A 25,622-nucleotide genomic window follows, 5' to 3' on the forward strand; every position below is an offset into this window, starting at 1 on the left:
ATCCAAAACCTTTTTTGCATGGCGACATGACACTACAAGTGGAAAATTCCACACCTGACTTCACTTGCCAACGAAATGCTCCAAAATCCAAAACCTTTTTTGCATGGCGACATGACACTACAAGTGGAAAATTCCACACCTGACTTCACTTGCCAACGAAATGCTCCAAAATCCAAAACCTTTTTTGCATGGCGACATGACACTACAAGTGGAAAATTCCACACCTGACTTCACTTGCCAACGAAATGCTCCAAAATCCAAAACCTTTTTTGCATGGCGACATGACACTACAAGTGGAAAATTCCACACCTGACTTCACTTGCCAACGAAATGCTCCAAAATCCAAAACCTTTTTTGCATGGCGACATGACACTACAAGTGGAAAATTCCACACCTGACTTCACTTGCCAACGAAATGCTCCAAAATCCAAAACCTTTTTTGCATGGCGACATGACACTACAAGTGGAAAATTCCACACCTGACTTCACTTGCCAACGAAATGCTCCAAATTGTAGTGTAAAGAAAGTTGGTCATTTAAGGAATGACAGTGTGAAAGAAAGATGTGGTAGTGACAGAGCTGAACAGGGTATGCTGAAATGGTCTGGATATGTAGAGAGGAGAGGATAAGGGAAAAGAAACTGACTAAGAGGGTATATGTGTGTGATGTGAATGGAGTAAGGGGTAGGGGGATATCTTAAATGGAAATATGGATGGATGAGGAGGCTCTGAGTGGCTTGGGCAAGAACATGCAGGAGGGTGTTAAACATGCATGGACAGAGCAAACTGGAGTGTTATGGTGTACAACGGGCGACATGCCATCACTGAGCTGAATCAGGGCATGTGAAGTCGGAAAATGCTGGGAAGGTCTTTAGGACTTGGCTGTGGACTGAGTGCTCTGGTTTTGATGCATTACATCTGACAGCTAAATAGTGGATAGTCCCTGTCACACATAGATTCCTGCAATTAATTTCCTGCTCCATGATATTCATATTAAGGCTACTTTCAATTTGTTCCCAAGAACTATCTTACACCCTCCATGTTAGGTAGGATTTGTTTCATCAAAACGGTACTACCAGGCTAATTTTGCCATCTTCTCATAAACACCACACACTTATTCAAATCTTACTTATTTTCATCACATAAGTTCCCTTGCCATTTCTCAGCTGCACAACTGTTTCTAAGTGTAATCATGATACAGTCCGACAAACTTATGGCGCCTAGTCCTTGGCATTATGGGGTGCTAAAAATCTCCAGGTTCTTGCCTGGCTCTACAGCCAATAAGAAGGAGGCTCAGGAAGTAGTAGTACTGGCACCTCCTGCGAGCTTTCCAAATATGATAGACCTGCCTCTGTTTCTGTTAACTATATCAACATTCATGGTTTCTCTACCAACCTCTCTCCTGTCGAACATCAAGTCTAATACCTCCCTAATATCTTACTTCTCTCTAAGCTCCAATTTTCAAATGACATCAGTTCTCATTAACCCATTTCTCACATCTAACTATAACCACACACGTTTCCAGTTTAAAGGTGGTGTCTGTGCTTATTCCAAAGTAAGCACACTTGCTGCTTGTCTCAGGGACCTTGAGTCCCCAGACTTTGATGTTATCTGACTCAAGGTATGCCTCCCAACTTCTATGCTCTTCCTTTGTTTTGCCTACCACTCTTCTAAGTCTACAAATCTTATATCTTTCTTTGATTATATCAACTCCCGTCATGAAGCCGTGACATCCTCTCAACCATGAGCCAAGACCCTCTATCCAGGGGATTTCAATGTTCTTTGCAGGGAATGGTTCAATTCCTCACATACAGATGGTGGTGGTGGGTGGTGGGTGGGTGGGTGGGTGGTGGTGGTGGTGGTGGGTGGGTGGGTGGGTGGGTGGGTGGGTGGGTGGGTGGGTGGTGGTGGTGGTGGTGGTGGTGGTGGTGGTGGGTGGGTGGGTGGGTGGGTGGTGGTGGTGGTGGTGGTGGTGGTGGTGGTGGTGGTGGGTGGGTGGGTGGGTGGGTGGGTGGGTGGTGGTGGTGGTGGTGGGTGGGTGGGTGGGTGGGTGGTTGGGTGGGTGGGTGGTGGGGTGGGGTGGGGTGGGGTGGGGTGGGGTGGGTGGGTGGGGGGGACTGAAGGCCTCACAAGCCTCCATTCTCAATGACCTAGAGCAAATTATCACCACTCTTCTAAGTCTACAAATCTTATATCTTTCTTTGATTATATCAACTCCCATCATGAAGCCCTGACATCCTCTCAACCATGAGCCAAGACCCTCTATCCAGGGGATTTCAATGTTCTTTGCAGGGAATGGTTCAATTCCTCACATACAGATGGTGGTGGTGGTGGTGGTTTGGGGGGGGGGGAGACTGAAGGCCTCACAGCCTCCATTCTCAATGACCTAGAGCAAATTATCACCACCCCACTCATAAAATCTTGCCCCCAATTGGTTCATCCAACAATGCTCTCATAAATGTATCTACTTTAATGGTTCCCCCTCTTCAGTAGCTCTTTCTAAATGTAAAAATTGTCACCTCACCAAAGCTGGCCAGAATAACTTAGGAAAATTCTTTCTGACTTTCCGTGGCTAATTTTCTGTCTCCCAAGAATGATGTTTCTGTCTGCGCCAAACTTAGAGAAGAGGTTATTGTTGCAAGAGTTGAGTATTTATCCTCTCTTCCTCCAAGACAACGTCTCTTCCAATCTAGCAAGGAATCAGGCATACTGGGCTTGGAAAAACTTTTCTTCCTCTAACTCTCTCTCAGCGTTCATCACTGACAGTAGTCATTGTTAGTACGTCATCCGTGAGGCAAAGCATTCCTATATTCAAAGGAAGTGCAGTGACCTCTCTTTTTCATCCGATGATAGGTCTTTCTGTATTCAGAAAACTTTTGTTGCTCCATCTTTTCTCTTTCTGAAGGTACTACAGCTGTCTCTCCTACAGACAAAGCAACCCTCTTTAGTTCTCGTTTCTCCTCTAATTCTACCTTGGATGACCCTGAAATTCTTTGACTCCCTGATGCTCCTCTTACTAATCCTATTCCCCTTCCTGTAATCTCTTTCTGTACTGTTCAATAAGCACTTTTCTCTCAGGACACAAGCAAGGCTTATGGCCCTTATGGCATCTATCCTTGTGTATTAAAAGTGTGCCTCTGAACTCACACTTGTACTTGCTCATCTCTTTCATTTTGTTTAAAAACTAGAACTTTTCCCTCTTCTGAGAAGCATGTGAAGGTTCATCCCATCCCTAAGAGGGGTGATTGGTCTAATGTGTCTAAAACTATTGCCCAAAGTCTTTGAATTCCTCCTTAACCTCCATATCCTCAGACATCTTGAATTTCACAGTCTCCTTTCAGATCACCAGTATGATTTCCATTAGGTAAGATCCATTGGTGATGTTCTTTTCTATCCTTCTGATGTCTGGCCATCATCCCTGAAAGATTTTGGGGAATCCTAGGTAGCTGTGGCTGTCCTTGACATATCCAAAGCTTCTGACAAGGTGGGGCATCAGGGTCTCATCTCTAAGCTCCCCTCCCTTGCTTTGCTCACTTATATCTAGCTTCCATCAACAATTGTATCCCTCAAGGTTCTGTCCTGTCTTGTATGTGTTTTCTCTTTTTTATCAGTGATTTTTCTTCTCCTACAGGCGAACAAATGCACTCATATGCTGACGACTCAATGCTGCATTCCTCCCCATCCTTCAATTCTTTTTCTTCCTCCTTCACTTGATCTGCATCTCATCTCAACACAACTTCCTAAATAAACTCAAACTTGGACTGGATATCTCTTAGGGGTAGACAAAATCTGGTCACATTTAATGCCTCCAAGATCCAGTTTCCACTCATCTTTGTGAAAATTCCACACAACTTTCTCCTTTGATGGTTCAGTAATTCCACCTCTTAACTCTATGAACATACTTTGTATTACTGTAACATTCACTTTAATTTGGAAACCCTACATCATGAAAATAGCTAATTCTGTCTCTTTAAAACTGGGTCTTGTTTAGATGTAAAAATTTCTTTTCTTCCGAAGTTGTTTCATTTATATAGAGGATTGATCCATTCTTGTATGGAATACTGCTCTCACATCTGGAGTGGTTCTCGCTCTAAAGCCTTACTCACAGAGTTGAGGCAAAAGCAGTCCAACTCATCATCTCTCCCAGGTTAACCTTAAAACTTGACCCACTTACCCTATGCCTTAATGTTGGTTTACTTTCCCTCTTCTATAGGTATGACTGTAGATTTTGCTCCTGAGAGCTTTTAAATTCCTCTATGACTCATAAATACCTTCCAATGTTTCTTCTTTTTCTCTTTCATTAACCTCTCCATGGTTCAGAAAAGGCCCAATCTTGATAAGGGCTGTTGTCTGACTGTGGGAAAAAAAAAAAAAAAAACTACTGCATCTATAGTGTTGAATTTCATCAACCATATGTGTGTGTGCTTGTACTGTATGGGGATTGAGTTTTACATTTGTGGGGCCCCATCTCTTGAACATTCTATACTACTAAACAATTGATTAAATGTATGTATACTGTATACATTAACCATGTCCTCATTTAATTCCATTCACCCACCACTCTATACCATAAAAGTACTTCTTTAAATTTTTTTAACAAGTTTCCAGCTTATTTTATGTCATGTCCCCTGGGTTCTCGCCATATATCTTGAAGTACTGTGTGTGTATGTGAAAGGAACTGCCGATTTGTACTATATGGTGACAAAGTTTTGCACTTGTGGGGCCTCATTACCTGAAAATTTTCTTCTATCATACAGCTTCTTATATCTATGTATGTTGTCTGTATTAACTAGTCCTCAATCACTCTCTTCCATTCGTCCACCACCTGTACTATAAAATTCATTCTTCACATCTTCATTTTTTCCTATTCATACTGTATAAGGAGGGGTTCTACACTCATGGGGCCAATCTTTTGAACTTCTTCTATGAGAACTTTTTTAAACTTTTCTTTGGTGTCTACATTCACAATATTCTACCCAAGATCATTTCATTCTTTCACTATTATACTGAATAAGTACTTTACATCTTCTTTAAAAAGTGTCTACCTTAACTTCATGTTGTGGCCTAATGTTCTGTTACTGTATCTTTTGAGGAACTGTTCACTACTGACATCATCAAACTGATTTGAGTGAAAGGTTATGATCTGGTCACCCATTACTATTTTGTATTCTTTTGAGGACAAATTTAAGACCTTTAAGCTTTCTTGCAACTCAGGTGTCTTAACTTTTGCTTCATCTTTCCTGCCCTCTTCTGAACCTTCTTTATTAAAAGTTATTTATACTTCTATTTATCTATTTATTAATTATATTTTGTCGCTGTCTCCCGAGTTAGCAAGGTAGCACAAGGAAACAGACAAAAGAATGGCTCAACCCACCCACACACACACATATATACATACATGTCCACACACACACACACCCATACCTATACATATATATACATGTACATAATTCATACTTGCTGCCTTTATTCATTCCCATCGCCATCCTGCAACACATGAAATGACAACCCCCTCCCCCCAAATGCACACAAGGTCGGGCTAGGAAACGACAATAAAGACCACATTCGTTCACACAGTCTCTAGCTGTCATGCATAATGCACCGAAACCACACCTCCCTTTCCACATCCAGGCTCCACAAAGCTTTCCAAGGTTTACCCCAGATGCTTCACATGCCCTGGTTCAATCCATTGACAGCACGTCGACCCTGGTATGCCACATCATTCCCATTCACTCTATTCCTTGCACGCCTTGCACCCTCCTACATGTTCAGGCCCTGATCGCTCAAAATCTTTTTCACTCCATCCTTCGACCTCCAATTAAGTCTCCCACTTCTCGTTCCCTCCACCTCTGACACATATATCCTCTTGGTCAATCTTTCCTCACTCATTCTCTTCATGTGACCAAACCATTTCAATACACTTTCATCTGCTCTCTCAACCACACTCTTTTTATTACCACACATCTCTCTTACCCTTTCATTACTTACTCGATCAAACCACCTCAGACATCTCATTTCTAACACATCCACCCTCCTCTGAACAACCATATCTATAGCCCATGCCTCGCAACCATATAACATTATTGGAACCACTATTCCCTCAAATGTACCCTTTTTTGCTTTCCGAGATAATGTTCTCGCCTTCCACACATTCTTCAATGCCCCCAGAACCTTTGCTCCCTCCCCCACCCTGTGACTCACTTCCACTTTCATGGTTCCATCTGCTGCCAAATCCACTCCCAGATATCTAAAACACTTCATTTCCTCCAGTTTTTCTCCATTCATACTTACCTCCCAATTGACTTGTCCCTCAACCCTACTGTACCAAATAACCATGCTCTTATTCACACTTACTCTCAGCTTTCTTCTTTCACACACTTTACCAAACTCAGTCACCAGCTTCTGCAGTTTCTCACCCAAACCAGCCACCAGCGCCGTATCATCAGCGAACATCAACTGACTCACTTCCCAAGCCCTCTCATCCACAACAGACTGCATACTTGCTCCTCTCTCCAAAACTCTTGCATTCACCTCCCTAACAACCCCATCCATAAACAAATTAGACAACCATGGAGACATCACACCACCCTGCCGCAAACCAACATTCACTGGGAACCAATCACTTTCCTCTCTTCCTACTTGTACACATGCCTTACATCCTCGATATAAAAACTTTTCAAGGCTTCTAGCAACTTGCCTCCCACACCATATACTCTTAATACCTTCCACAGAGCATCTCTATCAACTCTATCATATGCCTTCTCCAGATCCATAAATACTACATACAAATCCATTTTTTTTTATGTATTTCTCACACACATTCTTCAGAGCAAGCACCTGATCCACACATCCTCTACCACTTCTAAAACCACACTGCTCTTCTCCAATCTGATGCTCTGTACTTGCCTTCACCCTCTCAATCAATACCCTCCCATATAATTTCCCAGGAATACTCAACAAACTTATACCTATGTAATTTGAGCACTCACCTTTATCTCCTTTGCCTTTGTACAAAAGAACTATGCATGCATTCCGCCAATCCTCAGGGACTTCACCATGAGCCATACATACATTAAATATCATCAACTACCAGTCAACAACACAGTCACCCCCTTTTTTAATAAATTCCACTGCAATACCATCCAAATCTGCCGCCTTTCATCTTCTGCAAAGCTTTCACCACCTCTTCTCTGTTTACCATTCTCCCTGACCCTCTCACCTGGCACACCTCCTCGACCAAAACACCTTACATCTGCCACTCTATCATCTAACACATTCAACAACCCTTCAAAATACTCACTCCATCTCCTTCTCACATCATCAATACTTGTTATTACCTCCCCATTAGCCCCCTTCCCCCTTCACCGATGTTCCCATTTGTTCTCTAGTCTTATGCACTTTATTTACCTCCTTCCAAAACATCTTTTTATTCTCCCTAAAATGTAATGATACTCTCTCACCCCAACACTCATTTGTCCTCTTTTTACCTCTTGCACCTTTCTCTAGACCTCTTGCCTCTTTCACTTATACATCTCCCAGTCATTTGCATTATTTCCCTGCAAAAATCGTCCAAATGCCTCTCTCTTCTCTTTCACTAATAATCGTACTTATACATCCCACCACTCACTACCCTTTCTAATCTGCCCACCTCCCACGCTTCTTATGCCACAAGCATCTATTGTGCAAGGCATCACTGCTTCCCTAAATACATCCCATTCCTCCCCTACTCCCCTTATGTCCTTTGCTCTCACCTTTTTCCTTTCTGCACTCAGTCTCTCCTGGTACTTCCTCACACAAGTCTCCTTCCCAAGCTCACTTACTCTCACCACTCCCTTCATCCCAACATTTTCTCTTCTTTTCTGAAAACCTCTACAAATCTTCATTTGTACTTCTGTATGCTTAATAAGGTGACAAAACTTGAGAAGCGTAAACTAGTTTTTTCCAATTGCAGGACATGATTAGCTTAATGTATATTTTCTTCATCAATATACTGGAATGGAACCCTACTATTTGCTAACAGATAGTTTGTCTCTTTACTATTCTCAAGCATCATTTAGGGATGATGTCAACTCGTAAGTCCCTCTCACTCACAAACTCTTGCAGTTATTTCATGCCAGAAGTTAAAGTCTTTCACTGTCACATCTTGTAAGGTGACCGACATCATCTGCAAATATTTTTAAGACAGGTGTCTAATTCTTCTGGCAAGTCTTTCTCATATATCAAGAAAGGAAATGGTCCCAGAATAAACCTGTGGCACATCAATGGTGGCCTAACCCTTCTTTTAATACTTCCTTGACATGCTTCCTGTGTCCTTTTCCATGAAGGTTATCTATCCATCAAAGGAATTTCCCCTTTGTTCCTACCTGAAGATCCTGAAGCTCATTCTCACAGAAGTCTGGGAGGTTTGTAACACAGTCTCCTTTCCCTGAAATCCTGTAGTCTCTCAGTTAGGTAGTTTCTCCACTGCAAGAATTCATTCATCTGCTTTCCGATTATCTTCTTTTAGTACTTAGATTATGTTGTTCCTCCTGATCAACTTTTTTAAAGACAGGCATGATATTCATCCTTTTCCATTCCCTCAGCACTACCTTTCTCTAACTAGATCTTCAAAGACGTTTCCATTGTTATGTGCACACATCCTCAATAAATATGAGGGATTTTTATCAGGAGCAAGAGCCTTACATGGGCAAAGACCCTTCAGTACTATGGCTGTCTTTTCTGTAATTGTCTATTTGTGTCTCACTGGGCCCTAAATCTATATACTGTCTGAAATTATAATATTCTAAGTCAACTGATTCCTTTCATCCATTTTTTTTGTGATTTAGAAGTAAATCTTTACATCCTTTCTCACAGGCTTCTTCTTTAACTTCATGTTATTCCTCTGGACTTTCCATCCCTATATCTTTTGAAGAACTCTTTACTGTCTGCATCACCAATCTGGCTTAAAAATTTAAAGGTTGTGGTCAGGTCACCCCTAACTTTCATCTCTTCCATAATGGGGAAACCTAAGGCCTGTAGCTTCTCTCTCTGTCCTGCTCTGGACCTTCTCCATTACCTCTTTATTCTTTTCAGTTGTAGTGACTAAACTCAAGAAGAATAGTCTAAATTTGGCCAAAAGCAGGCCTACTTATGTATAAATTACTGAATATTTCCTCATCCGTATTCTTAGGTAACTTGGGGCCCCATCTTGTGTGTGTGTGTGTGTGTGTGTGTGTGTGTGTGTAATCACCTATTTGTCCTATATAGAGAGGAAGTTTTACACTCGTGAGGGCCCATCTCTTTAACTTTCTTTGCTACCATGCAACTTTTTAAATGCATTTATGCTGTCTGCATCAACCATACTCTCAGTCATTCAGATTCCATTCATCCACAATTTCTATAAAAATACTTCTATACATCTTTTTAACAAGTTTCTTGCTTAATTTCATATGTCCTCTAGTTGCTCTATCCCTACATCTTTCAGAGAACTGTTTATTGTCTATGTCATTGATCTGTTGTAAAACCTTAAAGGTTAAGTTTTCAAAGGTGGACAAATTTAAAGCTTTCAGCCTTTCCCCATAACTTAGGTCTCTTAATTCTGGCACCATCTTTGTTGCTCTTCTCTAGGCTTTCTTTATTAGCTCAGCTTTTATTTAGGTGCAGTGACCAAACCTGAGAGGCATATTCTAGTTTTGGTCTTATGTATGATATGAACAGCTTGATAAATACTTCCATACCCATATACTTGAAAGCTATTCCGATATTTGCCAGAAGACAGTCTGTCTCATTTACTGTTCCCCTAATGTTGACTCCAAAGTCCTTCTTACAGAGAGTCCTGAAGCTCATATCCTGCTAGATAAGAATCACTCTGTCCCAACCTTATTATTTTACATTTGCTTGGACTGAATTTCATGAACCATGTATCAGACTAACTTTGGAGTATTTTTAAGTTGCCTTGTAAGCTGATGCAATCCTTGATTTTCACTTCCCTAGTGACTTTTCCATTAACTGCAAACATACTCAGGCAAGTCATTCACAAAGATCAAGAAGAGTAATGGTATGAAAACAGAACCCTGAGGCACCCTGGTGGTAACCTTCACCTACATGAAGAAGACTACTCAAACAAGTGTCTTTTGTTCCATTCCAGAGATAATTTTCTGTTCATCAGAGTAGTTTCCAGTTCACCCTCTTATTCAGCCTCCCATGCAGTACTCTGTCAATTGCTTTCTGGTAGTCCAGATACAAACGATCTACCAGGCCTTCCTCTTTGTTTAATATACAGCTCACTTTCTCATAAATATCTAAAAGGTTACACAAATTGTGTGTTCCCAACTGCTCTGTGGTCATTTTGTCAATAATCATGCAATGAGTATTGAGCACTCAGAAACCATTTATATATGTATATAAGTAGTCAAACAAACTGATTTATATGTATATAAGTATAATCAGAGGTAGGAAGTGAGAGACTTCTCTGGAGTAAGTAGGTTACATGCATGTGGCAGATATCTTTACTGTACGTACTATATGTGTTGCTGAGTTTTGTAGATTTCAAGATTGAAAATCACTGATTGTGTACCATTATTCAAATTTCTTTTCTTTTTTCAAACTATTCGCCATTTCCCGCGCCAGCGAGGTAGCGTTAAGAACAGAGGACTGGGCCTTTTTTGGAATATCCTCACCTGGCCCCCTCTGTTCCTTCTTTTGGAAAATTAAAAAAAAACGAGAGGGGAGGATTTCCAGCCCCACGCTCCCTAGAGCGGGGGGCTGGAATTATTCAAATATGATAATAAAATCAATTAACGTTACACTTCCTTTCACAATTTTGCTTGTTAGTATATTGAATTTTACGATAATTTTCCTCATTTTTACATTGGAAATCTTAAACATCCTATCAGTATATATATATATATATATATATATTTATATATATATTTTTTTTTTTTGCTTTGTCGCTGTCTCCCGCGTTTGCGAGGTAGCGCAAGGAAACACACAAAAGAAATGACCCAACCCACCCCCATACACATGTATATACATACGTCCACACACGCAAATATACATACCTACACAGCTTTCCATGGTTTACCCCAGACACTTCACATGCCCTGATTCAATCCACTGACAGCACGTCAACCCCGGTATACCACATCGATCCAATTCACTCTATTCCTTGCCCTCCTTTCACCCTCCTGCATGTTCAGGCCCCAATCACACAAAATCTTTTTCACTCCATCTTTCCACCTTCAATTTGGTCTCCCACTTCTCCTCGTTCCCTCCACCTCCAACACATATATCCTCTTGGTCAACCTTTCCTCACTCATTCTCTCCATGTGCCCAAACCATTTCAAAACACCCTCTTCTGCTCTCTCAACCACGCTCTTTTTATTTCCATACATCTCTCTTACCCTAGCGTTACTTACTCGATCAAACCACCTCACACCACACATTGTCCTCAAACATCTCATTTCCAGCACATCCATCCTCCTGCGCACAACTCTATCCATAGCCCACGCCTCGCAACCATACAACATTGTTGGAACCACTATTCCTTCAAACATAGCCATTTTTGCTTTCCGAGATAATGTTCTCGACTTCCACACATTCTTCAAGGCTCCCAGGATTTTTGCCCCCTCCCCCACCCTATGATCCACTTCCGCTTCCATGGTTCCATCCGCTGCCAGATCCACTCCCAGATATCTAAAACACTTTACTTCCTCCAGTTTTTCTCCATTCAAACTTACCTCCCAATTGACTTGACCCTCAACCCTACTGTACCTAATAACCTTGCTCTTATTCACATCAGTATATATATGTTACTTAAAAAATATAAATCTATACAAAAAGTTAATGTAATTCTGCCTCATGTATAATACAGAAGACAACATCAAAAAGAATAAGAAAACAGAAATTTCTACAAATGCCTGTAGAAACAAGGTTAAGAGAAAATATGCATCTAGTGTCTGGAAAACGGAGAGCATTGAATAAAAATCTACTAATAACACAATATGAACTCCAGTAGTTTATGTATAAAAGGAGTTTTATAAACACATTTAGTTTTCTTAAGACGTTGAATCATTTGAAATCTATATCATATAAATCATCATCCTTTCCATAAATATACAAACCTGCTTGGTAAATAAAGAAAAAATATAAATCAATAAATCAACTAACATGAATACTGAAAACATATCAGATGTAATCATGTATTTTTGCATAGTACTGTAACAGCAATAACCAATGCCACCTGCAAGCAGTTATCATGGTGATTTTAACCTTACCGATAATTTTGGGTAGTTCCGTCTCTAGGATTCGAACTCTAGCATCAAGAAGGTTGAGGTTCTCGCGAAGCAATGCAACGGTATGAAACAGTTCCTGGATGGGTCTGTCCTCTGCACCATCTGGAACATGGATAATGATGACGGAAGTACTCTCATATCAAAACGGGAGTAAAGAGGATGATGAAATTATTGTTTGCTCACTCTGAAAATATGAAATCAAATTATATAAAAAGAGTCAACACAGGTTTATCATAGCTAAACAAAAAATTTCTGCTCATACATATTCAATGAAATGTCTCCTGAGAACCCCTTAAGGCTACTTAGCTAAGAATAAACATAATCTTATGTATATGTGGCATGGTAATCTTTAGCTTCAAAATCACACCAAAGACAGTACTCAAGGGACCCGAAATTCTGACATGATAGATAAATTAACTCTGAAAAAATCATTGAACATGATGTCTTCTCTCCTAAGGGACCCAGTGCAGCAAGCCAATATAGAGGAAAGTGGTGATCATGAGAGGGAATGTTTTCTAATGAATTCAATGGCAGTCAATATCAGTAAGGTAATATGATCTAATCAGCTGATGTGTATATAATTATCTTTATTGTAAATGCAATTATGTACAACCAAATTGAGAATGTACATCTTGAATTTTTTTCTTTACCATTTTCAAACATTTTACAGTCAAACACAATAATATTGATGTGAAAAAAGATGAAGAACATATTATCAACAAGATGAAAGCAGAGACAGGGAAGTGGAAAAATATGATGAAAAGAAGAAACAAAGGATTAACAATGAAAAATGAAGTAAGGGTAACATCAGAAGAACACTGCTGAACTTGAGAATAGCACACAATAAAGGCAGTGTGAATTTTGCCTAGAAAATGGGAATATTCAGGTAGATAGACAGACAGACAGCATTTCCCAGTACAATTAACATATTATCAACAATTGCTGCAACTTGAGATTATGTTCTGTTATTACAAAGTTAAATATGGCAAGCCTAATTAGTTTGATTATGACTGGCCATCTACAATCTTTCATCTAGAAACAGTGACTTATTTTTCTTAATACATATAACCCATATAATTAAGAAATATGCCACTGTCCAGATGAAGCCCAGCCCACTGTCCTAAGATTTCAAAGGAGGCAGAGACCACCATTTGTTCTGGTCACTGCTAATATATTCACCATAATGCATTTAATGAACGCCATTGCCATACATGCTCTCGCTACCCACTTGATGAGACACGAGTAAAATGTGTTTTCTCCTCTATTTCTGATTTTTGAGTGTGGAAATAATTACTTTCTGAGTGTGACTTTTTTATACAATACTGGGAGGCAGGCTTCATAGGTCAGTAACTATGTGAGAATAAAGTGTAAACTCTTCCTTCTGAGTGCATGAGTAACTTGACAGGCACAAAGACTATCTCCACCTACCCTATATATGAAATGACTTACTGAATTTTGTTACTGATCACTTAAGGGAAAATATAAATTCTCTCAATCAAATAAATGCTTCAAAATTTTGGGTCATTTATGACTTTTTTACTTTTTAAGTGAAAATGTCAGTCAAATAAAATAAAATGGTGCAGTATAATTAATTTCATTTTCACTTACTCCAGGACTAATTTTTGTAAAAGAGTCCTCTTTTAAAATGCTCCTGCTACCCAAGGCTGCACTATTTCTATGAACAGGGAAGTAAGGAGTTCTTTCATGAAATAGTACTTCCAATGATAAAGCCTCACCAAAGATGACTTCTCACTCATGGTGTAACCTCTTGCAGGCAAAGCTCAATAACATGTATAACAGCATTAAACATCACAGTGATAATTCTGTGGAGAAAGGATCAAGACTGGTTGGGGTTATACAGGGATAAATCAGGGATCAAAATCATTGACAGTTTAGTGTTCATTTCTGATGAAGTGTTGAGAAAAATAATAGCTGCAAGTACAGAATTAAAGAATGACCCTACAGGTAATATCATGGCAACATGATAACAGGAAACTGGAATGGAATATACGATAACAAAGAGAAGGCTCAAAAGTTTTAGGCAGCTCTGATAATCCAGGTATTTAAACGCTCAAAAGTTTTAGGCAGCCATGATAATACAGGTATTTAGAGTATGAAAATCACAGCAAAGCAGCTGCTTAAGGGCACTCTGTGTCTAGCTGCATGAAATGATTACCTCACCTCTGTCAATGAAGAAAGGATGGGATCAACACCTGCCATTGCGACTCCACTAAACCCTCAGTTCTACACACAACTTGATATTACCTTTGTCAATGATCTTACATGATTCTGTCTGACCTAGACAGGTCCCCAGGTAGGTAGCTAGTATAACTTTTATGACAGGATCCACCCCATATCATTGGTTTCCACCAATGAGCATCAACCTGCAAACCCCATAACTTTTATGACAGGATCCACCCCATATCATTGGTTTCCACCAATGAGCATCAACCTGCAAACCCCAAGGGGCCACTGCTCTGACCTTAGTCATGGTGCAAACCCCAAGGGGCCACTGCTCTGACCCTAGTTATGGTGCAAACCCCAAGGGGCCACAGCTCTGAACCAGTCACCATAACTATTCCATTAACACACCTGGCATATGGTGACCCAAAGTACCAATAAATAATTTAGCCCCTGGAATGCTGCTTGAATCAGTCAAGTTTATCCAGTGGTTCCACACAAAAGTGTGCTATTTGGCTCTCAAATATATCAGCTATGTGACTCGGGAGTATCATGAGGCTTCACCATAATCAATTGCAGCCTCACATCATTTCTTCCATCTCTGGCAAGAGCTCTGTGGGACCTTGCCATCATCCATCTTCTGCAGCAGCTTAACCATGGCAACTTGGCAAAGACATCTCCCTTCTGAAGCACAAACACAAACTCTGACAACTGCCTCCTTCCTGCACAAATTCTGTACCTGGTAAGGCCTTCTTCTGCAGTAGCTCCTGTGGGAGGTCTACGTCAACTCCTCTGTACTAGTATCTCAACACATGACTCACCTCACCTGCAAATTCTTTGTACTTCTCAATAAAGCATTGTTGTATTATATCTTTGTCTCTAAACCCCTCTCTCAGCCAACTGTGCACCACTAAAGCAAATCAAACTACTTTGGGAATTGGTGAAATCCATTAAAGTGAAACAGGTTTGCCAGAACTCAAGGCATCTGGTAGAGTTCAGGCATATGAGATAATTGGGTAGAAAGTGCAATGCTGGTAAGGTAGAAAATTTGAGAAATATGATATCAAAGGAAGAGTGATGGAAATGAAATAGATATTTAGTGGACTGAAATGGAATTGAGAGGACATAAGCTTATAGGGAAAGCAAACGAAATAGATTAGGATGCGAGAGAGATGGGTTTTAACTTGGTAGAGAAAGACCAGAGGAAATATACATATTGAATAACTTAAGACTTGTGGGAATGTCCAATGAGAAACGTTCATGGGAAAGTCTGCTCTGGACACCTACTCTGTAATGGAAAATTGCATATCAGATGCAGATAAGCTGAATGAAAAAATGTAATTGATTTACTTACTGGCCTGTCTGTAAAATAGGAACTCAAGTGGTTGAGACGTAATCAAAGTACAGTATTCTTTATTAAAAACTGACAAAACACAAAGCACAGTAATTATACAAAACATGACAGAACTAAAGACAAACAAAAAGCAGCAGTAGAAAACACAGAGAGAGCAGCAAAGAGAATGATTTGGACAAACTGCTCATTAAAAATGCCATAACCATGCTGGGTGAGGAGGACAGACGCATCAAGGATACACACATGGGAGGGCTGGTGGAAATGGTCTTGCAATTTGAGTGGAAGATGCTACACGTGTAGTGGGACCCTGGCAAGGTACTGGAATATCATGCACAGAGAAATGAAGCTGAGGTATGAATTAGCTGCATCAAAATGTCCGGTTGAACAGATATATGAACTGTGAAACATGAATATAATTCTACACGTCATCATTCAAGAACAACCACAAGATCACACGAAGGTACATGTATGCAAAGAGCAGGAGAAACAGCTTGTGGCAAATCTTCAAAGATGGGATAGACGAGATACAGTTTGTCAGCTCTCCTAGTAAGTCTGAAATTAGATTTTCTAAGATGTTACATGTTAATAAGGTGATATCAAGTGATAACTGAGGAAAGAGAAAGAGGATTATAATATCTTAGTAAAGAACAAATCAGTAGAAGTGACAAGTTAAATGTTCTGCATCTGGTCAATCATCATGAATGATGTAATGAATAATATGTAATATAACTGTGCCCATCATGTGAACAGTACATGCAAAGAAGTCATTAAAAGGAACCAGTGTATATACTTTGGGGAAAACAGTCCATCCAAGGATGCCGTAAAGAGGAGCCACATTATATACCAGTTTGTCATTTTGAGAGAGAGAGAGAGAGAGAGAGAGAGAGAGAGAGAGAGAGAGAGAGAGAGAGAGAGAGAGAGAGAGAGAGAGAGAGAGAGAGAGAAATTTTAGATCCATATGAGGGGGAAAAAATCTAACCTGGTAATGACCCTGGTGTAGCGGGCTCGCCCCGTTCCCCAGGCAGACCAGTCAAGCCAGGCTCCCCTGGAAAAGCCAACCAACCCAAGGTCACCTGCATGCCCTTACTACACCCATACAGTATGCACATGATCCATAAGCAGCATGCATGACTTCCCAAAATGTGTGTGTGTGTCTGAACCAAACATCATGCATATTAAATCTAATTTGCGAGCTTTAAATGAAAAATTCCTCTCATGCTTTCCTGCAGACAAGTACACATATGCACACACAAGCAGAAATGCACTTAAACCATCTAGCCCTTGGCCTGTTACAAGGCTACTTGCATGCATTTGTTAGAGTTTCAACATCATGTAACTTTCTAGTGTTTCACACAAATGACCATTAAAGATGCCACCATGTGGAGCAGAGACCTTGTCAACAGACGTCTCTATGGCTGTCAGGACGCATCTCCTCTAATGCCAAAGTTGGCAGAAGGTCTCCCACATAATCACTGTTTCCCATGTCAGCAAGGTAGCACCAGAAAACAGATGAAGAATGTGCTGAGAGGTGCAACTGGAGGGATGTCTAATCATTATCTTGTGGAGGCGGCGAAGATGTGGAAAGGCTTTCAGAAAAGAAGAGAGAATGTTGGGAGAAGAGAGTGGTGAGTGTAAGTGAGCTTGGAAAGGAGACTTGTGTGAGGAAGTACCAAGAGAGATTGAGTGCGGAATGGAAAAATGTGAGGGCAAATGACGTAAGGAAAGGGGGAGGAATGGGATGTATTTAGGGAAGCCGTAATGGCTTGCACAAAAGATGCCTGTGGCATGAGAAAGGTGGGAGGTGGGCAGATTAGAAAGGGTAGTGAGTGGTGGGATGAAGAAGTAATATTGTTAGTGAAAGAGAAGAGAGAGACATTTGGACGATTTTTGCAAGGAAATAGTGCAAATGACTGGGAGACGTATAAGAGAAAGAGGCAAGAGGTCAAGAGAAAGGACTAGGAGGTGAAAAAGAGGGCAAATGAGAGTTGGGGTGAAAGAGTATCATTAAATTTTAGTGAGAATAAAAGGATGTTTTGGAAGGAGGTAAATAAAGTGTGTAAGACAAGAGAACAAATGGGAACATCAGTGAATGGGCAAACGTGGAGGTAATAACAAGTAGTAGTGAAGCGAGAGGGAGATGGAGTGAGTATTTTGAAGTTTGTTGAATGTGTTTGATGATAGAGTGGTAGATATAGGATGTTTTGGTTGAGGTGGTGTGCGAAGTGAAAGGGTCAGGGAGAATGATTTGATAAGCAGAGAATAGGTAGTGAAAGCTTTGCGGAAGATGAAAGCCGGCAACACGGCGGGTTTAGATAGTATTGCTGTGGAATTCATTAAAAAAGTGGGTGGCTTTGTTGTTGACTAGTTGGTGCGGATATTCAATGTATGTATGGTTCATGGTGAAGTGCCTGAGGATTGGCAGAATACATGTATAGTGCCTTTGTACAAAGGCAAAGGGGATAAAGGTGAGTCTGTTGAGTATCTATGAGAAATTATATGGGAGGGTATTGATTGAGAGGGTGAAGGCATGTACAGAGCATCAGATTGGGGAGGAGCAGTGTGGTAGAAGTGGTAGACAATGTGTGGATCAGGTGGTTGCTTTGAAAAATGTAAGTGAGAAATACTTAGAAAAGCAGATGGATTTGTATGTAGCATTTATGGATCTGGAGAAGGCATATGATAAAGTTGATAGAGGTGCTCTGTGGAAGGTATCAAGAGTATATGGTGAGGGCGGTAAGTTGCTAGGAGCAGTGAAAAGTTTTTATTGAGGATGTAAGGCATGTGTACGAGTTGGAAGAGAGGAAAGTGATTGGTTCCCAGTGAAAGTCGGTTTGCGGCAGGGGTGTGTGATGTCTCCATGGTTGTTTAATTTGTTTATGGATGGGGTTGTTAGGGAGGTGAATGCAAGAGTTTTGGAGAGAGGGGCAAGTATGCAGTCTGTTGAGGATGAGAGGGCTTGGTAAGTGAGTCAGTTGTTGTTCGGTGATGATACAGCGCTGGTGGCTGATTCGGGCGAGAAACTGCAGAAGTTGTTGACTGAGTTTGGTAAAGTGTGTGAAAGAAGAAAGCTGAGAGTGAATGTGAATAAGAGCAAAGTTATTAGGTTCAGTAGAGATTGAGGGACAAGCAAATTGGGAGGTAAGTTTGAATGGAGAAAAACTGGAGGAAGTGAAATGTTTTAGATATCTGGGAGTGAATTTAGCAGCAGATGGAACCATGGAAGCAGAAGTGAGTCACAGGGTGGGGTAGGTGGCAAAGGTTCTGGGAGCATTCAAGAATGTGTGGAGGGCGAAAACGTTATCTCTGAGCAAAAATGGATGTGTTTGAAGGAATAGTGGTTCCAACAATGTTATATGGTTGTGAAGTATGGGCGATAGATAGGGTTGTGCGGAGGAGGGTGGATGTGCTGGAAATGAGATGTTTGAGGACAATATGTGGTGGGAGTTGGTTTGATCGCGTAAGTAATGAAAGGGTAAGAGAGATGTATGGTAATAAAAAGAGTGTGGTTGAGAGAGCAGAAGAGGGTATATTGAAATGGTTTGGTCATATGGAAAGAATGGGTGAGGAAAGATTGAAAAGAGGACATATGTGTCAGAGGTGGAGGGAATAAGGAAAAGTGGGAGACCAAATTGGAGGTGGAAGGATGGAGTGAAAAAGATTTTGAACGATCGGCCCTGAAGATACAGGTGGGTGGAAGGCGTGCAAGAAATAGAGTGAAATGGAGTGATGTGGTATACCGGGGTCGATGCGCTGTCAGTGGATTGAACCAGGCCATGTGAAGCATCTGGGGTAAACCATAGAAAGTTTTGTGGGGCGTGGATGTGGAAAGGAAGCTGTGGTTTCAGTGCATTACACATGGCAGCTAAGAGACTGAGTGTGAATGAATGTGTCCTTTGTTGTTTTTTCCTGGCGCTACCTTGCGGGGGAGGGGGATGTCACTTTAGTGTGACAGGGTGGCGACAGGAATGGATGAAGACCGCATGTATGAATATGTACATGTGTATATATGTATATGTCTGAGTATGTATATGAATGTATACGTTGAAATGTATAGGTATGTACATGTGCATGTGTAGGCGTTTATGTATATACGTGTGTATGTGGGTGGGTTGGGCCATTCTTTAGTCTGTTTCCTTGTGCTACCTTGCTAACGTGGGAGACAGCGTCAAAGTATAATATATGTATGTGTATATGTATATTATCCCTGGGGATAGGGGAGAAAGAATACTTCCCACGTATTCCCTGCATGTCGTAGAAGGCGACTAAAAGAGGAGGGAGCGGGTGGCTGGAAATCCTCCCCTCTCGCTTGTTTTTTAATTTTCCAAAAGGGGGAACAGAGAAGGGGGCCAGGTGAGGATATCCCCTCAAAGGCCCAGTCCTCTGTTCTCAACGCTACCTCGCTAATGCGGGAAATGGCGAATAGTATGAAAAGAAAAAAAAATATATATATATATATTATCCCTGGGGATAGGGGAGAAAGAATACTTCCCACGTATTCCCTGCATGTCGTAGAAGGCGACTAAAAGGGGAGGGAGCGGGGGGCTGGAAATCCTCCCCTCTCAATTTTTTTTTTTTTTTTTCCCCAAAAGAAGGAACAGAGAAGGGGGCCAGGTGAGGATATTCCCTCAATGGCCCAGTCCTCTGTTCTTAACGCTACCTCGCTAACGCGGAAAATGGCGAATAGTTTGAAAGAGAATATATATATATATATATATATATATATATATATATATATATATATATATATACATATATTATCCCTGGGGATAGAGGAGAAAGAATACTTCCCACGAATTCCTCACGTGTCGTAGAAGGCGACTATAGGGGATGGGAGCGGGGGGGGGGGGGGGGGGGGGGGGGGGGGGGGGGGCACAGAAACCCTCCCCTCCTTGTATTTTAACTTTCTAAAAGGGGAAACAGAAGAAGGAGTCACGCGAGGAGTGCTCATCCTCCTCGAAGGCTCAGATTGGGGTGTCTAAATGTGTGTGGATGTAACCAAGATGAGAAAAAAGGAGAGATAGGTAGTATGTTTGAGGAAAGGAACCTGGATGTTTTGGCTCTGAGTGAAACGAAGCTAAAGGGTAAAGGGGAAGAGTGGTTTGGGAATGTCTTGGAAGTAAAGTCAGGGGTTAGTGAGAGGACAAGAGCAAGGGAAGGAGTAACACTACTCCTGAATCAGGAGTTGTGGGAGTATGTGATAGAGTGTAAGAAAGTAAATTCTAGATTGATATGGGTAAAACTGAAAGTTGATGGAGTGAGATGGGTGATTATTGGTGCATATGCACCTGGGCATGAGAAGAAAGATCATGAGAGGCAAGTGTTTTGGGAGCAGCTGAATGAGTGTGTTAGTGGTTTTGATGCACAAGACCGGGTTATAGTGATGGGTGATTTGAATGCAGAGGTGAGTAATGTGGCAGTTGAGGGAATAATTGGTATACATGGAGTGTTCAGTGTTGTAAATGGAAATGGTGAAAAGCTTGTAGATTTATGTGCTGAAAAAGGACTGGTGATTGGGAATACCTGGTTTAAAAAGCGAGATATACATAAGTATACGTATGTAAGTAGGAGAGATGGCCAGAGAGCGTTATTGGATTACGTGTTAATTGATAGATGCACGAAAGAGATACTTTTGGACGTTAATGTGCTGAGAGGTGCAACTGGAGGGATGTCTGATCATTATCTTGTGGAGGCTAAGGTGAAGATTTGTATGGGTTTTCAGAAAAGAAGAGTGAATGTTGGGATGAAGAGGGTGGTGAGAGTAAGTGAGCTTGGGAAGGAGACTTGTGTGAGGAAGTACCAGGAGAGACAGAATGGAAAAAGGTGAGAACAAAGGAGGTAAGGGGAGTGGGGGAGGAATGGGATGTATTTAGGGAAGCAGTGATGGCTTGCGCAAGGGATGCTTGTGGCATGAGAAGCGTGGGAGGTGAGTTGATTAGAAAAGGTAGTGAGTGGTGGGATGAAAAGTAAGATTATTAGTGAAAGAGAAGAGAGGCATATGGACAATTTTTGCAGGGAAAAAATGCAAATGAGTGGGAGAGGTATAAAAGAAAGAGGCAGGAGGTCAAGAGAAAGGTGCAAGAGGTGAAAAAGAGAGCAAATGAGAGTTGGAGTGAGAGAATATCCTTAAATTTCAGGGAGAATAAAAAGATGTTTTGGAAGGAGGTAAAGACAGTGCGTAAGACAAGGGAGCAAATGGGAACTTCAGTGAAGGGGGCTAATGGGGAGGTGATAACAAGTAGTGGTGGTGTGAGAAGGAGATGGAATGAGTATTTTGAAGGTTTGTTGAATGTGTTTGATGATAGAGTGGCAGATATAGGGTGTTTTGGTCAAGGTGGTGTGCAAAGTGAGAGGGTTAGGGAAAATGATTTGGTAAATAGAGAAGAGGTACTAAAAGCTCTACGGAAGATGAAAGCCAGCAAAGCAGCAGGTTTGGATGGTTTTGCAGTGGAATTGATTAAAAAAGGGGGTGACTGTATTGTTGACTGGTTGGTAAGGTTATTTAATGTATGTATGATTCATGGTGAGGTGCCTGAGGATTGGCGGAATGCGTGCATAGTGCCACTGTACAAAGGCAAAGGGGATAAGAGCGAGTGCTCAAATTACAGAGGTATAAGTTTGTTGAGCATTCCTGGTAAATTATATGGGAGGGTATTGATTGAGAGGGTGAAGGCATGTACAGAGCATCAGATTGGGGAAGAGCAGTGTGGTTTCAGAAGTGGTAGAGGATGTGTGGATCAGGTGTTTGCTTTGAAGAATATATGTGAGAAATACTTAGAAAAACAAATGGATCTGTATGTAGCATTTATGGATCTGGAGAAGGCATATCATAGAGTTAATAGAGATGCTCTGTGGAAGGTTTTAAGAATATATGGTGTGGGAGCCAAGTTGTTAGAAGCAGTGAAAAGTTTTTATCGAGGATGTAAGGCCTGTGTACGTGTAGGAAGGGAAAGTGATTGGTTCTCACTGAATATAGGTTTGTGGCAGGGGTACGTGATGTCTCCATGGTTCTTTAATTTGTTTATGGATGGGGTTGTTAGGGAGGTGAATGCAAGAGTTTTGGAAAGAAGGGCAAGTATGCAGTCTGTTGTGGATGAGAGAGCTTGGGGAGTGAGTCAGTTGTTGTTCGCTGATGATACAGCGCTGGTGGCTGATTCATGTAAGAAACTGCAGAAGCTGGTGACTGAGTTTGGTATAGTGTGTGAAAGAAGAAAGTTGAGAGTAAATGTGAATAAGAGCATGGTTATTAGGTACAGTAGGGTTGAGGGTCAAGTCAATTGGGAGGTAAGTTTGAATGGAGAAAAACTGGAGGAAGTAAAGTGTTTTAGATATCTGGGAGTGGATCTGGCAGCGGATGGAACCATGGAAGCGGAAGTGGATCATAGGGTGGGGGAGGGGGCGAAAATTCTGGGAGCCTTGAAGAATGTGTGGAAGTCGAGAACATTATCCCGGAAAGCAAAAATGGGTATGTTTGAAGGAATAGTGGTTCCAACAATTTTGTATGGTTGCGAGGCGTGGGCTATGGATAGAGTTGTGCGCAGGAGGGTGGATGTGCTGGAAATGAGATGTTTGAGGACAATGTGTGGTGTGAGGTGGTTTGATCGAGTAAGTAACGTAAGGGTAAGAGAGATGTCTGGAAATAACAAGAGCGTGGTTGAGAGAGCAGAAGAGGGTGTTTTGAAATGGTTTGGGCACATGGAGAGAATGAGTGAGGAAAGATTGACCAAGAGGATATATGTGTCGGAGGTGGAGGGAACGAGGAGAAGTGGGAGACCAAATTGGAGGTGGAAAGATGGAGTGAAAAGGATTTTGTGTGATCGGGGCCTGAACATGCAGGAGGGTGAAAGGAGGGCAAGGAATAGAGTGAATTGGATCGATGTGGTATACCGGGGTTGACATGCTGTCAGTGGATTGAATCAGGGCATGTGAAGCGTCTGAGGTAAACCATGGAAAGCTGTGTAGGTATGTATATTTGCGTGTGTGGACGTGTATGTATATACATGTGTATGGGGGTGGGTTGGGCCATTTCTTTCATCTGTTTCCTTGCGCTACCTCGCAAACGCGAGAGACAGTGACAAAAAAAAAAAAAAAAAAAAAAAAAAAAAAAAAAAAAAGATATATCTTTTTCTTTCTTTTAAACTATTTGCCATTTACCACGTTAGCAAGGTAGTGTTAAGAACAGACGACTGGGCCTTTATGGCATATCCTCACCTGGCCCCACTCTGTTCCTTCTTTTGGAAAATTAAAAAAAAAGCTTGGGAAGTGAGTCAGTTGTTGTTCGCTGATGATACAGCGCTGGTGGCTGATTCATGTGAGAAACTGCAGAAGCTGGTGACTGAGTTTGGTAAAGTGTGTGAAAGAAGAAAGTTAAGAGTAAATGTGAATAAGAGCAAGGTAATTAGGTACAGTAGGGTTGAGGGTCAAGTCAATTGGGAGGTAAGTTTGAATGGAGAAAAACTGGAGGAAGTAAAGTGTTTTAGATATCTGGGAGTGGATCTGGCAGCGGATGGAACCATGGAAGCGGAAGTAGATCATAGGGTGGGGGAGGGGGCGAAAATCCTGGGAGCCTTGAAGAATGTGTGGAAGTCGAGAACATTATCTCGGAAAGCAAAAATGGGTATGTTTGAAGGAATAGTGGTTCCAACAATGTTGTATGGTTGCGAGGCGTGGGCTATGGATAAAGTTGTGCGCAGGAGGATGGATGTGCTGGAAATGAGATGTTTGAGGACAATGTGTGGTGTGAGGTGGTTTGATCGAGTAAGTAACGTAAGGGTAAGAGATGTGTGGAAATAAAAAGAGCGTGGTTGAGAGAGCAGAAGAGGGTGTTTTGAAATGGTTTGGGCACATGCAAAGAATGAGTGAGGAAAGATTGACCAAGAAGATATATGTGTCGGAGGTGGAGGGAACGAGGAGAAGTGGGAGACCAAATTGGAGGTGGAAAGATGGAGTGAAAAAGATTTTGTGTGATTGGGGCCTGAACATGCAAGAGGGTGAAATAAGGGCAAAGAATAGAGTGAATTGGATCGATGTGGTATACCGGGGTTGACGTGCTGTCAGTGGATTGAATCGGGGCATGTGAAGCGTCTGGGGTGAACCATGGAAAGCTGTGTAGGTATGTATATTTGCGTGTGTGAACGTATGTATATACATGTGTATGGGGGTGGGTTGGGCCATTTCTTTCGTCTGTTTCCTTGCGCTACCTCGCAAACGCGGGAGACAGCGACAAAATAAAATATATATATATATATATATATATATATATATATATATATATATCCTCCCCTCTCGTTTTTTTTTTTTTTTTTTTTTTTCCAAAAGAAGGAACAGAGAAGAGGTCCAGGTGAGGATATTCCCTCAAAGGCCCAGTCCTCTGTTCTTAATGCTACCTCGCTATTGCGGGAAATAGCGAATAGTATAAAAAAAAAAAAATATATATATATATATATATATATATATATATATATCCCTGGGGATAGGGGAGAAAGAATACTTCCCACGTATTCCCTGCGTGTCGTAGAAGGCGACTAAAAGGGGAGGGAGCGGGTGGCTGGAAATCCTCCCCTTTCTTGTTTTTTTTTAATTTTCCAAAAGAAGGAACAGAGAAGGGGGTCAGGTGAGGATATTCCCTCTAAGGCCCAGTTCTCTGTTCTTAACGCTACCTCGCTAACGCGGGAAATGGCAAATAGTATGAAAAAAAAATATATATATATTTCCTGGTAAATTATATGGGAGGGTATTGATTGAGAGGGTGAAGGCATGTACAGAGCATCAGATTAGGGAAGAGCAGTGCGGTTTCAGAAGTGGTAGAGGATGTGTGGAT

The 25,622-nt window shown here is 41.3% G+C and overlaps 1 protein-coding gene across 5 annotated transcripts in view; it reads right to left on the reverse strand.

Moving 5' to 3' along the window:
* The window catches only part of LOC139754272 (uncharacterized), a 450,851-nt gene that overhangs the window by 14,427 nt on the left and 410,802 nt on the right, over positions 1-25,622 (reverse strand). For 4 of the 5 annotated variants that reach the window (XM_071671645.1, XM_071671646.1, XM_071671649.1 and 1 more), the window contains exons 12-13: positions 16,785-16,850; positions 12,253-12,372 (exon numbers count right to left, since the gene is read on the reverse strand). In XM_071671645.1, coding sequence (XP_071527746.1) covers positions 12,253-12,372; positions 16,785-16,850 — 186 coding nt within the window. The remainder of the gene's footprint in view (positions 1-12,252; positions 12,373-16,784; positions 16,851-25,622) is intronic. The other variant, XM_071671650.1, reaches the window with a different exon arrangement.

This window comes from Panulirus ornatus, chromosome 16, assembly GCF_036320965.1.
Source record: "Panulirus ornatus isolate Po-2019 chromosome 16, ASM3632096v1, whole genome shotgun sequence".
Lineage (NCBI taxonomy): Eukaryota > Metazoa > Arthropoda > Malacostraca > Decapoda > Palinuridae > Panulirus > Panulirus ornatus.